At 43.9% G+C, this 15,669-nt stretch overlaps 1 protein-coding gene and 1 pseudogene across 1 annotated transcript in view; one reads left to right on the top strand and one right to left on the bottom strand.

The window, feature by feature from the left end:
* The window catches only part of LGR4 (leucine rich repeat containing G protein-coupled receptor 4), a 109,348-nt gene extending 94,868 nt beyond the window's left edge, over positions 1 to 14,480 (bottom strand). The window contains exon 1 of the mRNA XM_032166378.2: positions 13,805 to 14,480. Coding sequence (XP_032022269.1) covers positions 13,805 to 13,989 — 185 coding nt within the window. The 5' untranslated portion in view covers positions 13,990 to 14,480. The remainder of the gene's footprint in view (positions 1 to 13,804) is intronic.
* The window catches only part of LOC116476410 (large ribosomal subunit protein eL43-like), a 12,626-nt pseudogene continuing 11,399 nt past the window's right edge, over positions 14,443 to 15,669 (top strand).

Below are 15,669 nucleotides of genomic sequence, written 5' to 3'. Positions count from 1 at the left end.
AGGTAGAAAACAGTTCAGCAGTTGTCAGAGGTTGGAGATGTAGATGCCTAACTACAGTAGGCATGGAAATTCGGCAAGTGAAGAAATGCTCTATATCTTCACAGTGATGGTGGTCACATGACTGTATACATTTTGAAACTCACAGAACTGAACACTAAAAAGGATGACTTTTAAAATTGAGGAGATTGGGGGAGTTTTCTCTATAAATTCATAGTTTTTTTGTTTTCTTAATTTTTTTAAATATTTTTTTTTTTTTGAGATGGAATTTTGCTCTTTTCACCCAGGCTGGAATGCAATGGCACGATCTCAGCTCACTACAACCTTCGCCTCCTGGGTTCAAGCAATTCTCCTATCTCAGCCTCCCGAGTAGCTAGGATTACAGGCACCCACCACCATGCCCAGCTAATTTTTGAATTTTTAGTAGAGATGGGGTTTCACCATGTTGGCCAGGCTGGTCTCGAACTCCTGACCTCAGGTGATCCACCCACCTCGGCCTCCCAAAGTGCTGGGACTACAGGTGTGAGTTACCGTGCCAGGCCTTGAATTCATAGTTTTGAAAGTCAGGGAAGCAGTCAAAGTAAGGAAGATGGAACATCTAAGATTAAACCATTTATTTTAGGATAAAAATATGGAGGCAATAAATAAAAAGGGAACCACAAATAGATTCATTTATGAAGAACCATAAAACAGAAACTTTTAAAAATTTAACCTTAAATGAGCCAATAAATTTAAAGGAAATCTATTATAATCAAGAACTACAAAAGGAATCACTCTTATGAGAAAATGTGAAAGGCAATAATTTCTTTTAGCACGTTGTTATTTAGCTTATGTTCAGTAATGATACTAAGGACCATCAGAAACAACTTCTAGAAGAGATGTCTATATAAATTTAAATATGTGGCTATATCTGAGATAAAATAATCAACAGGACCTTGCTTCCTTTTAGATAAATCATCAACTTCTGACAAAATCAGTCTACATGTCTGAAAAACAATGAAACTAGAAACTCAGGCTGCAGTAACTTGAGGGTTGGGAAGGACCCTGATGAAATGGATGTCATTACCTCCTCTGCCAACGTCATAAATCTTCTTATCCTTGGATGTCACAATGGGGGTTTTTTCCTCCTTCTGGAATGCCACCTCAGCCAGGATGGTGTGAAAGGCAAATTCTTTTTTTTTTTTTTTTTTTTTTTTGAGATAGAGTCTTGCTCCATCACCCAGGCTAGAGTGCAGTGGCGCGATCTCGGCTCACTGCAACCTCCACCTCCTGGGTTCAAGTGATTCTCCTGCCTCATCCTCCCAAATAGCTGGGATTACAGGTGCCCACCACTGCACCTGCCTAATTTTTGTATTTTTAGTAGAGACGGGGTTTCACCATCTTGGCCAGGCTGGTCTCGAACTCCTGACCTCATGATCCACCCACCTCGGCCTCCCAAAGTGCTGGGATTACAGGCATGAGCCACAGCACCTGGCCGGCAAATTCTTTTAACACAGAATAAGCGCTGAGGGTCTGGGTGCAATGGCTCACTCCTGTAATCCCTGGCGAAGGCAGGTGGATCACCTGAGGTCAGGAGTTCGAGACCAGTGGGGCCAACATAGTGAAACCCCGTCTCTACTAAAAATAAAAAAATCAGCCAAGCGTGGTGACATGTGCCTGTGGTCCCAGCTATCCGAGAGGCTGAAGCATGAGAATTACTTGAACCGGGAAGCAGAGGCTGCAGTGAGCCGAGATGGCGCCACTATGCTTAAGCCTGGGCAACAGAACAAGACTCCGTCTCAAAAAAAAGAATAAGAGCTGAGAAAGGAATTAACTTACCCTTCTATTCCATGTTCTTGACCATCTCCTGTCACACCTGCTGATGAGCCTCAATACTATAGCTTCAGATGCCACAGACCAAAGCCCTCAATGCTAGCTGAGCTGAAACCGAGCCCCCAAGTAGAAGGCTAATACTATATGCAACGGAAACCTTTAAAGGTCATTGCAGCAGTGTTTGGCTAGCAGGACAATGAGCAATTGATCTCTTTCTGTGGACTGACAAGAAGATAAACATAAAGGCAGGCAGTCTTCAAGGCCTACCCTACTGGGAATTCAAGCATCTGTGATCCCAACACACACCACATATCAAATCTGGGAGAGCAATACCCAAATCCCCTGTGCTCACACATACACAAATGTCCTTTGGTGAAATACATGATTAGGTGAAAAACCCATCATAGAAGCAGACCATCCTAAGTTAATTCAAACTGATATTAGAAATTGATTTATCCAAAACAAGGGATTTTCTTTCTACAGAATGTAATGAGGCTCTGGAAAACAGTTTGATTGCTAACAGCAGAGCCTGTGGTTTGTGCACAGATTTGCCAACCTACCATGAAGTATGAAGCGTTCTGCTGCATGCCCTCACAGCCCCAGACTCTGTGTGTGAAGGGTAGGAATGAAATATTCCATATGTTTTCTTTGTCAGTGACATGGCTATTGAAAGCAAGGCCACGGTGGTCTCCCTGCTGAGGGACTGGGTCAAGCTATTCATGTGTAACCAGGCAGATGTCAAGATGGTAATGGGAAAAACATCTCAAACTTTTTTTTTTTTTTTTTTTTAAAGAAAGAGACCCACGGTAGAAAATGCACAACTGTATTTGAAACACTCAGCCAATCTAAATAGGTTGTGAGTGCTACTGCATACGTTAGCTACTATTCTGGCTTTATAATTCATGTTTAAATCAGGTCTGAATCAAAACTCAGAAAAGTTTTTAAAGTTTCTGAGAAAGATTTAACCATGCTTAAGAATGTCATACAAGTTTTTAAAAATATGTAATACTTTAAAGAAAGGATTTTAGTTCTAAATTTACTTTTAAGATAATAAGCTTTTCTTCAGCCACAAAACCAAGCATTAATCTCAAATGTAAAAAAAAACACAGGAGCACGGTGGCTCACACCTGTAATCCCAGCACTTTCGGAGGCTGAGGCAGGAGGATCGCTTGAGGCCAGGAGTTCGAAACCAGCCTAGACAACAAAATGAGATCTTATCTTCATAAATTAAAAAAAAAATAAAAAACACATAGGTATCCAATAACCAGTAAAATCGTAAAAGAAATACTTTCAAGATACTTAAAAAGTTCTTTTGTAATCTGCATATTTCTAGAACCAAAGTGATGTGAAAAATAAGAATGCAGCCAAATTGTCCATGATAAGTAAATCTTACCCATCTTCTACATCAAGTTTGTCCAACCCACAGCCCACAGGCCACATGCAGCCTAGGACGGCTTTGAATGCAGCCCAACACAAATTCATAAACTTTCTAAAAACATTATGAGATTTTTCTGCACATTTTTTTTTTTTTTTAGCTCATCAACTATTGTTACCGATAGTATATTTTATGTGTGACCAAAGACAATTCTTCTTCCAGCGTGGCCCAGGGAAGCCAAAAGATTGGACACTCCTGCTCCTTATGTCCACACGGAAAGAAAGAAAGTGATCTAAGAAACTACAGTGGGCTCTCATTGGCATGAAGGTTCCCAAAGACTGAGTTAGGATTTTTTTTTTTTTTTTTTTTTTTTGAGGTGGAGTCTCACTCTGTCGTCCAGGCTGGATCTTGGCTCACTGCAACCTCCCCCTCCCAGATTCATGCAATTCTCCTGCCTCAGTCTCCCAAGTAGCTGGGATTACAGGTGCCCGTCGCCATGCCAGGCTAATTTCTTTTTTGTATTTTTAGTAGAGACAGGGTTTCACCACACTGGCCTGGCTAGTCTCTAACTCCTGATCTCAGGTAATCTACCCGCCTCGGCCTCCCAAAGTGCTGGGATTACAGGCGTGAGCCACAGCCCCCAGCCACGGAGTTAGGACTTTTAATGAAAGTCCTCAGTGTTGCAAAGTCTGGAAGTAGAAAGTCAGTATCTACAGATCACATTGACACTGTCTTTAAAGGATGGGCTATCATACGCCCATTTCCTCTGAAGAGAAACCCTGCGTTCCCATATTAGGACAGCACCTTTCTACTTGACCAGCCATCTGGTCCAGGAAGGCAGCAACAAGTTACAGAGACCCAGGCAAAAATGTAAAATTTCCCTTGAGCTCCCTCCTCCAGATAAACTGTACCTCTCCTCCATAAGGCTTTCTTGTTAGAGGGAAGTAGCACCATCTACAAGAAGGTATCTTTATAAAATGAGATGTACTACTGTTTCTCTGCCAGGGTCTTCATGGATTTTTGCATGAAAAATCTACCAGATGAGTAGCCTTTTTCCATTAGCACAGTGGCTCACCTGTGAAGTCTGTGGGCTTTGAACCTGATATACATTCAAAGAACTAAAGAAACAGGGTTAGAATTTTAATTCACTGTTATAACACACAGACAACGGCTTAGTCACTCCCACAAGAAATGACAACAAATTGCGTTCTCACTCGGTGTCACTCAAAAAAGTCATGCTGAAGCGTTTCCTTGGTGCAAGCCTGAAGATAATGCAAGCTGCCTCTTCTTGCACATGGGAAATGCTAAGTACAAAGTGGTTAAGTGACTTGCCCAAGCTCTACAATGTCCTCCTCAACTTGGATGTCTTCATTTCCTGTGCCAGACTCTTAAAAAAAAAAAAAGGAAAAAAACCGTTTTTGAAAATCTATTCATAAAAATATGCCTACAAAAGAAGGCTGAGGGCCTGGCGCAGTGGCTCATACCTGTAATCCCAGCATTTTGGGAGGCCAAGGCAGTCAGATCACTTGAGCCCAGAAGTTCAAGACCAGCCTGGGCAACATGGTGAGACCCTGTCTCCAAAAAAAAGAAAAATACAAAAATTGGCCAGGCATGGTGGCGCTCACCTGTAGTCCCAGCTACTTCGGAGACTGAGGAAGGAGGATGCCCTTAGCCTGGGAGGTTGAGGCTGCAGTGAGCCATGATTGCACCACTGCACTTCAGCCTGGGTGACACAGTGAGATCCTGTCTCAAAAATAAAAAGACTGGGGAGTTGACAGTAACATAAAAAGCTAGATGACATGACCATGGACTCAAAATGAACTTGGAGAATGGAAGGCCAACAAGAAAATTTTTCCTTGTAGAAAAAAATTAAGATGTTTAAAAACTAATCAAATGAGATAAATAGCAGAAATAGCAGAGAAGGGATGAAAACTGAGATTATGATAAACTGCTAAATATCAGTTAATAAACCCATAATATGTAATATTTAAAACATGACACTTGGCTGGGCGTGGTGGCTCACACCTGTAATCCCAGCACTTTGGGAGGCTGAGGCGGGCAGATCACCTGAGCTCAGGAGTTCGAGAGCAGCCTGGCCAACATGGTGAAACCCCGTCTCTATTAAAAATACAAAAATTAGCCGGGTGTGGTAGCGGGTGCCTGTAATCCCAGCTACTCGGGAGGCTGAGGCTGGAGAATCACTTGAACCCAGGAGGCGGAGGCTGCAGTGAACCGAGATCGTGCCACTGCACTCTAGCCTGGGCAACAAGAATGAAACTCCATCTCAAAAAAACAAAACAAAACAAAAAAACATGACAGAAAGATATTTGAAATGTATTAAATTCATTTAATGTTCCCTTCTTATGAACTCTGATTAAGTAAGAATTCTGCATACACTTCAACTTGTGTGAGAGAAGGAGATCCTGAAGGGCAACTAAAGAGCAATTATCACATTTAAAATATGCAAAATCTGGATTAATTTAGTACCTAAAACAGAAGGCTGAAGAGCACATGAACAGTTTCTACGAACTGAAATCTGAAGGTCCACAGTTAACATATCTGCTTTCTCTCCCCTACTACAGGAAAGAGTTGATAGGCTAGCCTAAGAGTTCCTGTTAAGTTACTCAAGAGAGAGTGTTCTCTCATTTTCTGGAGAATTATTCTGCAAAAATGCAGCTCTCTGAGATGGTTTGCACACAGGAGAAGCCTGGCAATCTAGAATGGAGTGGCAACCATGAGTTTCCTCCCTCCTGAAAATAGCTGGTCTGCCTAGCCCTTCATATATCTCCCTTAGGGTTTCTTCAAAGGCTTCTAGGCATACGGCTGATCCCTTAGGGAAATGGGAGAAACCAGGAAGTTAGCCATAGCCCACTCCTTACTCCCTAGAGTTTCAGAGAAGAGATCGCCAGTTTGCAAACACACCTCCCATTCAGCAACTTCAAAACCAGACACTTGAAGAGAGTGCGAATTATAAAATTCATCTCCCCTCACAAGAAAACAGCTCTAATAAAGCTCTTTAGGGGAGTTTCGATGTCACCACTTGTACTAAATGACTCTGCTGTTTACACTAAGCTACACAAGGAACCTCAAAGCCTGAGGGGAGTGGAGAAGTGTGACCTGAAGCAATCCCAGGCACATTCCTTAGCTATGCCTAGTACAGCTCCAAGGTAAGGAGCTATCTCCCTGCCAAATTTATGTCACTCTTCTTGGGAAGAAAAATTTCCCCAAATAGAACTTTAAAAATATAAGGGGATAGACAGAATCTAACTTGTTACTTTTTCTGGATATCGGGTTCTACATTCTGATTCAAATACCAAAAGTATTTTGCTGCCAGGGTACAATGAGATTTTCACTCTTTCAAGGGTCAATTTTGTTTTTAAAACTTTGAAAAAAAAAAAAACCTGCATTCTCTTAGTGTAAATCTAGAAAACACGACCAGCTAAAGGGGTTTACATAGCCTTTTAAAAAGGCTTATCTTGATTCAGAATACTTAATTACAAATTAAATATAAGGAATAAAGAACCACTAAATGTCTTGTAATATATTAAATATGCTTCCTCTGCACATTTTCTCACTAGCACAAACAGCAGGCCAGCCTGGGATCTAAACGTATACCCAATCTTGGCCCAGCTGCCTCCCAAAATATCTATGGTTTACATTTCCTTACAAGGATATGCTTATATTCTTATGAACCAACATGTTGCCACAGGAGGGTGGTTCAATGCCTTACCCATAAGATCTTTCATGACAGAAAGCTAAGAAGTATATATATTTTAATTATTCATTTCTGCAACCTGGACCATTAGAAAGGCATTGCTGAACCTCGGTCACTTGCATCTAAAGTAAGAGATGCATAATGCCAAATCTTGTGGTTAGGGGAAGACCAGGCTAGTGAGCTTTTTTGACAATTAAAATACGTAATGGTATAAAAAACATATTTTAGAGATTAAAACCAACCAACCCAATCATTCAGAGTTTTAATTGCCTGGACACGACACAGAATATTTTAGTATGCTTTAAAAATCTTGCTAAAAATAGCTCAGCCATACACAAAGTTTAATAACAAATATTTGTCTATGTGTGAGTGAACTTAGAGTATACTACCACACCATTACATCTTGCAATTTAAAAGAGGTGTTTGAATACTAACTTGTTAGTCTTTGGAAAGTTGAGAAGTTATTAACTGTACATGAGCTAAAAAATCACGATCTGTCTCATGCTAAGACTGATCCCTAAACTCAATTTTTAACTCACCCAATTTTAGACAATAGAGTTGACACCTAGCATACCGTGTGACCATCAGGTGCTGAAAAGCACAAAAGAAATGTCAAGAGAGGCAGACGAATTAGCCATTGTGTTGAGAGTACTGATTTGCTAAATGTCCTAGATTTTTTTTCTTCACTGACAGGATTTACAATTACAGCATTTTATCATCTTCAATCAAGCTTTTAAAAAACCACACTTCACCGAACAAAGTTGGGGGAAAAAAGAAAAAAGTCATCCATATTCTTAAACAAGCTTTAACATTGCCAACAACTTGAAGGCCGCACGGGACGGTTAAATAGCAAGATAGGTAACATATTTCTCACTCCAAAACCTTGAGATCAAGTTTAAAAAATTAAAAGAGCAAAACTATCTTATAAAGAATACTCTAAGTTACATTACTTTTACTTTTCAGAGTTAAAGGCACATTTGGCAGGGTTTTAACTTTTAACCCAAGTATACCAACAAATACTGTACTTTTATAGATATTTATCTTTTCTTAATAGAGAAAAGGTGAGAGAGAGTCTTAAAAATATTTCCATAAATCACTAAATGATTCTTACAACTTTACTTAATATTCTACTCAGATTCACAGAAATTCAAAGCAAAGAGAGAGGCATTAGCCATCATCTAGTCAAATGTCCATTATTTATTGATTAGAAGAATGAGAATAAAAGGCACAATCAAGGAGACCAGAAACCAAAATCCAAACTTGCAGGCTGCCAGTACTTTCCATTATTATAAAGATGACTAAAATAAGAAGCTGAGCGATAGACTTGACAGAGACAGAGGCCAAGAATATGCCTAAACTTGCCTGGATCCACCTACTAATACAGAACTTTGATCTTTCCTAAGAGATTAAGTTGTCAAATGTTACCTTACAATCCTAATGTTAAGAGCCAAGGGCCTGGACATTAAACACTTACGATACCATGACCGGCACAGCATTTAGTTTGACTGGAAATTATAAAACATTATTGGTTACTGAAAGTGTTAAAGAACCCTAAGTGAGGGAATTACTGGTTCATGTCTTTTTTTTTTTTTTTTTTCTTGAGAGGAGTCTCACTCTGTTGCCCAGGCTGGAGTGCAGTGGCACAATCTCGGTTCACTGCACTGCAACCTCTACCTCTGGGGTTCAAGAGATTCTCCTGCCTCGGCCTCCCAAGTAGCTGGGACTACAGGCATGCACCACCATGCCCGGCTAATTTTTTTTATTTTAAGTAGAGACGGGGTTTCACCATGTTGGCCAGGCTGGTCTTGAATTCCTGACTTCAAGGGATCTATACACTTTGGCCTCCCAAAGTGTTGGGATTACAGGCGTGAGCCACCACACCTGGCCTCAAGTCTTAAGAATTGCTCAGATCATATCCAGTACACTTTTGCCTGTGAGGCATGAGTTCCCCATGCAATGTAAATATCCCAGGTGAACTGGACAACTGGAGGAGTCTCTTGGTGGGTGAGATTCTACAGTTTAGACACGTATACCTCATTTAACACAATAGAGAGGACCCAAGGAATGTATAAAAATCAAATTAAGGCCAGGCACGATGGCTTATACTTGTAATCCCAGCACTTTGGGAGGCCAAGGCGGGTGGACCACGAGGTCAGGAGATCAAGACCAGCCTGGCCAAGATGGTAAAACCCCAACTCTACTAAAGATACAAAAAAATTAGCCAGGCATGGTGGAGGGTGCCTGTAATCCCAGCTACTCGGGAGGCTGAGACAGAGAATTGCTTGAACCTGGGAGGCAGAGGTTGCAGTGAGCCGAGGTCATGCCACTGCACTCCAGCCTGGGCAACAGAGCAAGAGTCCGTCTCAAAAAAAAAAAAAAAAATCAAATTATATAGAGAACAACAACAAAAAACACTTTTGGCAGTAAGAGTTGTTGACTTGTTTTACAGATGAGGAAAATAAGGTCCTGAAGGGTTAAGAATATGACTCATTCAAGGTCACTCCTGTGAATTATTGACAGATCTGGAACCCAGCTCTCCCTATACCTGGCAGAATATTTTTTCCTTGCTTATATGTAAAGAGAACCCATGGTTCACTAGTTTGGAAAATAAAGGACCTATACTTAAAGATATTCATACATCGTTCTTGTTTTGAACAAAGTTCACTTGTATATAAAACTAACGCATCTCTAGAAAGACACACAACACAAACTAAGCCAACAATTGATTTCTGTAATTCAGAAATCAAAAGATAACAAAACTCTACCATCAATAAATACAAACATGTAGCCACTGATTACTGACCTGACCTGCCAGGAAATACACAGTAGATATCAGAGAATACGTAAAAAAATACTTTCAAATGGTATTAGTAAAAGAAGAAAGGTGCTTGGAGTAGTGAAAAAAAATATATATATATACCTTAGGGAAGAATCTGAGATGATCTTTCCAAAAGGAGATTCTTTAAAAACACTTTAAAGTCCTTCAGGTAACTCAATTCTATATAAAAAGCTCAACAACCTGCTCATGTGCAGGATACATACACTGTGAAGGCTTGAGAGATTATGACTAATTAGATGGAAGTGAGGATGTTGAGTAACTTTTTGTACAGTCTCCAAATTACTGAAACAGAGTGATTTTATTTTCCAAGTGTTAAGCCATACCCACAGGAAACAACCGGGGCTATTCTACCCTAGCAAAGTGCCTTAGCTAGTCATGCATTCTGCAACAAGTCTCCATGGCAAATTTCCTAACACACACTTCTAAACACAAAGAACTCCTCCAAGTAATAAATAGGTTGGGGTGAGTTCAACTAAAAGGATATTCTGCTACTCCTGGGATGTTTTTATGAGAGGATCATAACCTTATTGTCACCTTGCCACCCTAAAATTTGTAAAAAATATAAAGTCATAGAACTTCTGGAAGTAAGCAGAAGCCTTAGAGGTGATCAAGTGAATCCAATTGCTTCACTTTTCAGATGAGGAAATTGTCACGGAAAAAAAAAAGTGAATGACTTGCCCAAGGCCATTCAACTACTCAGTGGCATAGTGAAGCTATGATCAAGGACTCAGGTCCACCACTTTCTTCATGAAGTCACAGAAATAGCCTTGCTAATCTTAAAACTATGTGCCAAACATAACTTAGGACGTGCAAATTTGTGCTCAAGGTCTACGTTTCTCAAACACTGTAGCAATAACACAAAAACCAGAGGACTCACATACACATTCCCCTCCCCATGACTTCATCTCTTCTCCCAATCTTGGAATGTAGGTGATTGAGTTATTACCACAAATACAGTAATAACCTTGAATCCTTCTGATTAAACTTTGGAATTTTAATATTAGTAAGATTACTGCTTTGAACACTCCTCAGGGTGAATTGTGACAGGCCAGTGCATTGTGACACAAGATTGAACATTGTTGTTCAAAAACATAAATAGTCGCTACAGGTGCAGCAAATGGTGTGAATACAGGAATCCCATTCACAGTACTGAGGATCACATCTGACACTGTCCCCAGACTCCGGTAAAGCGGCTTTCACCAGGAAATAGACACTGTTAGACTGAACAAGTTTCAACCAGCCTCAAGGAGAAGAAGCAGGTATTCTCTCTCTGGGACCTTCTCAAATCTGGACAAAAGGCTCAGTGCTGAGAATGTTGAATCTGAAAATCCCCTGTGGGAATGGTGTCTGAACTCCATGCCACGGTTCTGCTCCTCGGTGTGGCCTTGCATCCTTATTTATTCACTCCAGCATTTTTAAGTGCCTCCTGTGTACCAGGCTCTGGGGATCCCAAGCTGAGTAAAATCAAATCACTGCTCTGTCAGTCCCAGGATCTCTGAGTGGAATGCACCCCCCGCCCCTGTCCCCAGGGAAGGTGAAAGCACTACTCCAGGACAAGCCATTGAGCAATGAGAAGAAAATGAAGAACTCTGATTAGTAATTATAGTCTCATCTTTTTAACTTCTACTTTCATGATTGTAATTTTCTGTATAACTACAGAGGTTTTTGGTTCACATGCTCCAGCAATTAAGAATAGGTGAACAAACGCTTAGAGACCACGGAACTAGTCTCCTGATGTGTAACTGTATCTCAGTAAAGCTGCGATGGGAGAGCAGACTGGAAGTACTTGGAAAAAGACCCTAGATGATCACATGTCCCATATATGATCGACTGGAGTGTGCAAACCTGCAGCACTGGCCTCGCTTCATACACTGCTTTTGAGAATCACTGAATGAGCTAGTTTCCCCATGAGTAAAATGCAAATATGCTGCCCTTGAAAATCCTTTTAGAGAGGGTGGTTATATATATTTTTGAGGGTGAAATGAGTACTAGGGAGAAATAAGGAGTCACCAGAATGTACGATCACTCTACCTATAGGTCCCAAATCTAAGAAAATAAAACACATTTGCACACCACCAAAGCTCAGAAAGTGCTAAGATAATGCTAGTTTAGGCACTCTAATTTAGACTGGTACCAATTATTTTTCTGTTTCCTAAGCCATGAACACTAACTTATTCTAAGGCCCAAAGTTGAAGATACAGCATTTCACTACCTTCAGTGAGTTCTACCAGAAGATGCTTTGGAGAGAGGAGTATGCTCTCATAAAATTGTGATTATTTCTCCGTGGTTTTAGATACTAATGTAAAACAGCCCGTTTCCTTACAGGACAAGTCTACTCACTAACATGTGAGGAATCTGCTAAACAAGGTCTTTACAACTAGTCAAAATAGTAAAATTGTGTTTTTCTATTCTATGCAGAGCCTTGCAAGAGTTTCAGGTAAAGGGACCTTTCTTTCTGCACGAATTCCCTAAACGTTTCTAGAGAACTTGGGGAAAAATTAGTCCCATTTCCTCTCCACAGGTCTTCTTTCTGTTGATTCAATCAATTCCTGCTCAAACTTTCCCACTTAATGTAACTTTATGACCAAAATGCTCTTCACTGCAAAGTTAACTTTTTTTTTTAATGAGAAGTTAAACTTCACTATACTGAAGAAAAAAAAAAAAAGACCTCAAATACATAACTAAAACTAACCTAAGACAGGAAAAATACCAAATGGGGAGGGGAAGGCTGAAGGTGGAAGAATGAAACAGGTTCCAAGACAACAGGCCTCGATGCTCACTAAAAGTCCATCCAAGAAGGGCAAGCGGAACACCTTTGCCACCACCCACCCGGAAATACAGCAATGCTCCTGCCTGCATAAAGAAGATTTCTTCACAGGGTCCTTTAAAACTGTCTATTTCTAAGAGGTCCCTTCCACTATAGGTAAAAGGAAATTCCCTCTACCCTAGAGCCCCTCAGGATCCCTTCCTCTCTCACACGTTTCTTCGACTGCTCCTGATTTAAGCATTCAGCTGGCCACGCAACACAAGAAGCAATAAGAATACACAAGCCCTGCCCTCAGTCACACTGTTCCTTCTCTATCCGTGGCCTTTGCCACCGCCTCCACAACCTAGTTGAGATTCCTCTTCTTTTCTCAAGGGGACGTCTAAAGCTCTCAAGTCCCTGTTTTAGCAGGGAGATTTTGGAAGTCCGAAACATTTGAGTGTTTCTCTCGATCTCAGGGAGCTCAAAAGAAAAGATCTGCTGGCTGCGTGAAGGTGCATTAGAAACCTACTGCTACCTTGCAGCCTGGGTTGAGCATATGCTCCGGAACTTGCTTCTCTTCCAACATCCTGCACCTCTCAGGTCGGCATTCCTTCTTTAAAAGGCCTTGTTGGGTAAGAGCATGTCCACCAAGAGAACCCTGTAATTCTCCCTTGTTTTCTCGGACTCCCCTGCGTGCTGCAGAAGCCTGGGAGCTAGTGGGGTAGTCCCGAGTGGAACTGGGCCGAGGTAGGTGCCGGGACGCACTACCTGGATGGTGCCAAATTGGAAGGAGATTCGCCGTGACTGAGGTACAGGTGTTTCTTCTCCCCACATGCTGGAACCCAGGAGGCTCCAGGTGCTTCCCCACGAGACGTGCCTCGGTATGCAGACTGAGGCCAAGTTCTCGGCGCCCTCAGCCCCGCCAGTGGCGGAACTCCTGCCCGCTGAGCGAGGGCCCTCATGAGACGGGAAGGTCGCGTGGACAGGCTGCCAGGGACAAGCGTTTTAGATTCCTTCTTCCTCCTTGGCCCCAGATGCACTTGTGAGTTGGGGGTGTGCGCGGTGGGGTGGGAGGGTGCTTGTGCCCAAAAAGTCTGGGAACGAAAGCTACTGCTGGCTCGAACCCGGACTAGCAAAGTGCGGAAAGCCCGTGGCGCAGGAGCGGGTGCCAGGCAGCCCGCACGCAGGTGACCCGCGGACCCCCTCCCCAGGCCCGGGCGGCGGCGAGGCGGGGTGGGGTGGGACTGACCCCTGGCTCCGCCCCGCGGCGCCCCCCGCTGGGCCCCCTCCCCCCCTCGCGTCCCCGCCGCCCGCACTCACAGCGCTTGGGTGAAGGCGCTGAGCCCCTCAGGCACGGCCGTCAGCCCCTTCCCGGAGCAGTCCACCCGACGGTCGCCGTCGCAGCTGCAGGGCGCCGCGCAGAGAGGCGGCGCCGCGCCGCTGGGCCCTGCCGAGCCGAGCAGCCCCAGGGCGAGGAAGCAGAGCAGCCCCAGCGGGCCCGGCATTGCTGCGGCCGCCTCCCGCGCCGGCCTCTCCCGCGGCGCTGCTCGCTCCGCTGCCCTCGGATGCCCCCCGCCGCCCCCGGGCAGCCGGCCTGCGGGCTGGGGCGGGGGTCTCTTCCTCGGCGGTCCGCGCGGGCTCGGCTCCTTCAGCAGTCCGCCGCAGCAGCGCAGGGACGCGGCGCTCCGGAGTTTCGCCCTTCCCGCTGCTCCATGGACGCGCAGAGGCAGCCCCGCTCCTCCGGCGGCTCAGGCCAGCCGGGCCAGCCCGGCGCAGCAGCGGGGGCCGCCCTCTGCCATCGCACCGGTCTCCCTGTCCCCGGCCTCCCAATGCAGCGGCTCTTCAAGGTTGCAGAGCGCAGCCTTCAGCCATGCCGGCCACTCGCCCCAGCCCCCGCCGTGGCTCTTGCACAAACACCCAGACTCTGGCTCGCTCTCTCCCAGCCGCGGCTCAATCTCTTCCCGTCCTTTTCCCTTCTAGGGTTGCACGCTCTGGTTCCCAAGCCCCCGGCCGCTGGCTTATGCAAATCACTTAGGTACATGCAAAACTATCCCGTCTCCCGGAGCGCCATTGGCCCGGGGAGGTCTCGAGCTCATTACTATGCAGAGAGGAGAGCCGCCATTGGCCAAGAGTAGGACCAGAGGGGCGTGTTTCTCGGGCATGAGTGACAAGGTGGTGGTGGTTGTGGTGGTGGTGGTGGTGGTGGTGGTGGTGGTGGTTCAAGGCAAAATCTTGACTTGGCTGGATTTGTCTGGCAGGTTGTGGATTGAAGGTAGAAGGATAGGAGGACAAAGGGTCTAGTTTTCCCTCCCCCACCCGTCTTTTTGTTTCCTCCGCAGAAATTGGATCTCCTAAATTGGATGACCTGGAAAGTAGAACTTCCCTCCAGCGTTCAGTTAAGTTTCAAATGACTCTCCGCTGTTCCAAAGGGCGAGGACGTCTGGAGCTCTGCAAACGGAAAAAAGATTTTGAAGAGGAGGAAAAAAGTTTTTCCCTCGATGTGACACACATCTTTGGGTTTTAGCTATACAGTAAGTTAAAAGTGTACTCTCCCCAGTGCCTCACCTCACCTGGGATCTTTACACCTCTCGTGATACACATTTGGTAGCTAAGTCTTAGCAATTCATTCTCCCCAGTCCTCTCTTTATATTTGGTGTTTTTGGTGACTGCAAATCAGACTCCTTTCTCACTCACTTTAAAATCCTGAAACACAGGAATTTTGTAAAAGGTCACAGAAAGTGATGTTTCTGAACAATGGACAATTTCCAAAACATCTGAGTGGGAGGTGACTACGGCTGAGAAGCCAGCAGCAACGTTGGTGTTAGGTAATTATCAGCATTCCCTCCTCTTCTGGATTTTGAGTCCCTGTAGCCTAATAGACCCCACGGAATCATTACCTGTACCAACTACTGCTTTAGGGGTACTTCCTGTCTTGCTCTCTGCTATGACGTTGAGTTGTTTTACTCTATAATGGAGACATTTTTAATGAATACATTAAAACAAGCAGTATTCGGCCGGGCGCGGTGGCTCACACCTGTAATCCCAACACTTTGGGAGGCCGCGGCGGGCGGATCACCTGAGATTGGGAGTTCTAGACCACCCTGACCAACATGGAGAAACCCCGTCTCTACTAAAAATAGAAAATTAGCCGAGTGTGGTGGCAGATGCCTGTAATCCCAGCTACT

Source organism: Hylobates moloch, unplaced genomic scaffold (assembly GCF_009828535.3).
Source record: "Hylobates moloch isolate HMO894 unplaced genomic scaffold, HMol_V3 SCAFFOLD_11, whole genome shotgun sequence".
NCBI classification, from domain to species: domain Eukaryota; kingdom Metazoa; phylum Chordata; class Mammalia; order Primates; family Hylobatidae; genus Hylobates; species Hylobates moloch.
Note: the sequence above shows the minus strand (reverse complement) of the source record. Positions and strands in the feature narration are given on the sequence as shown.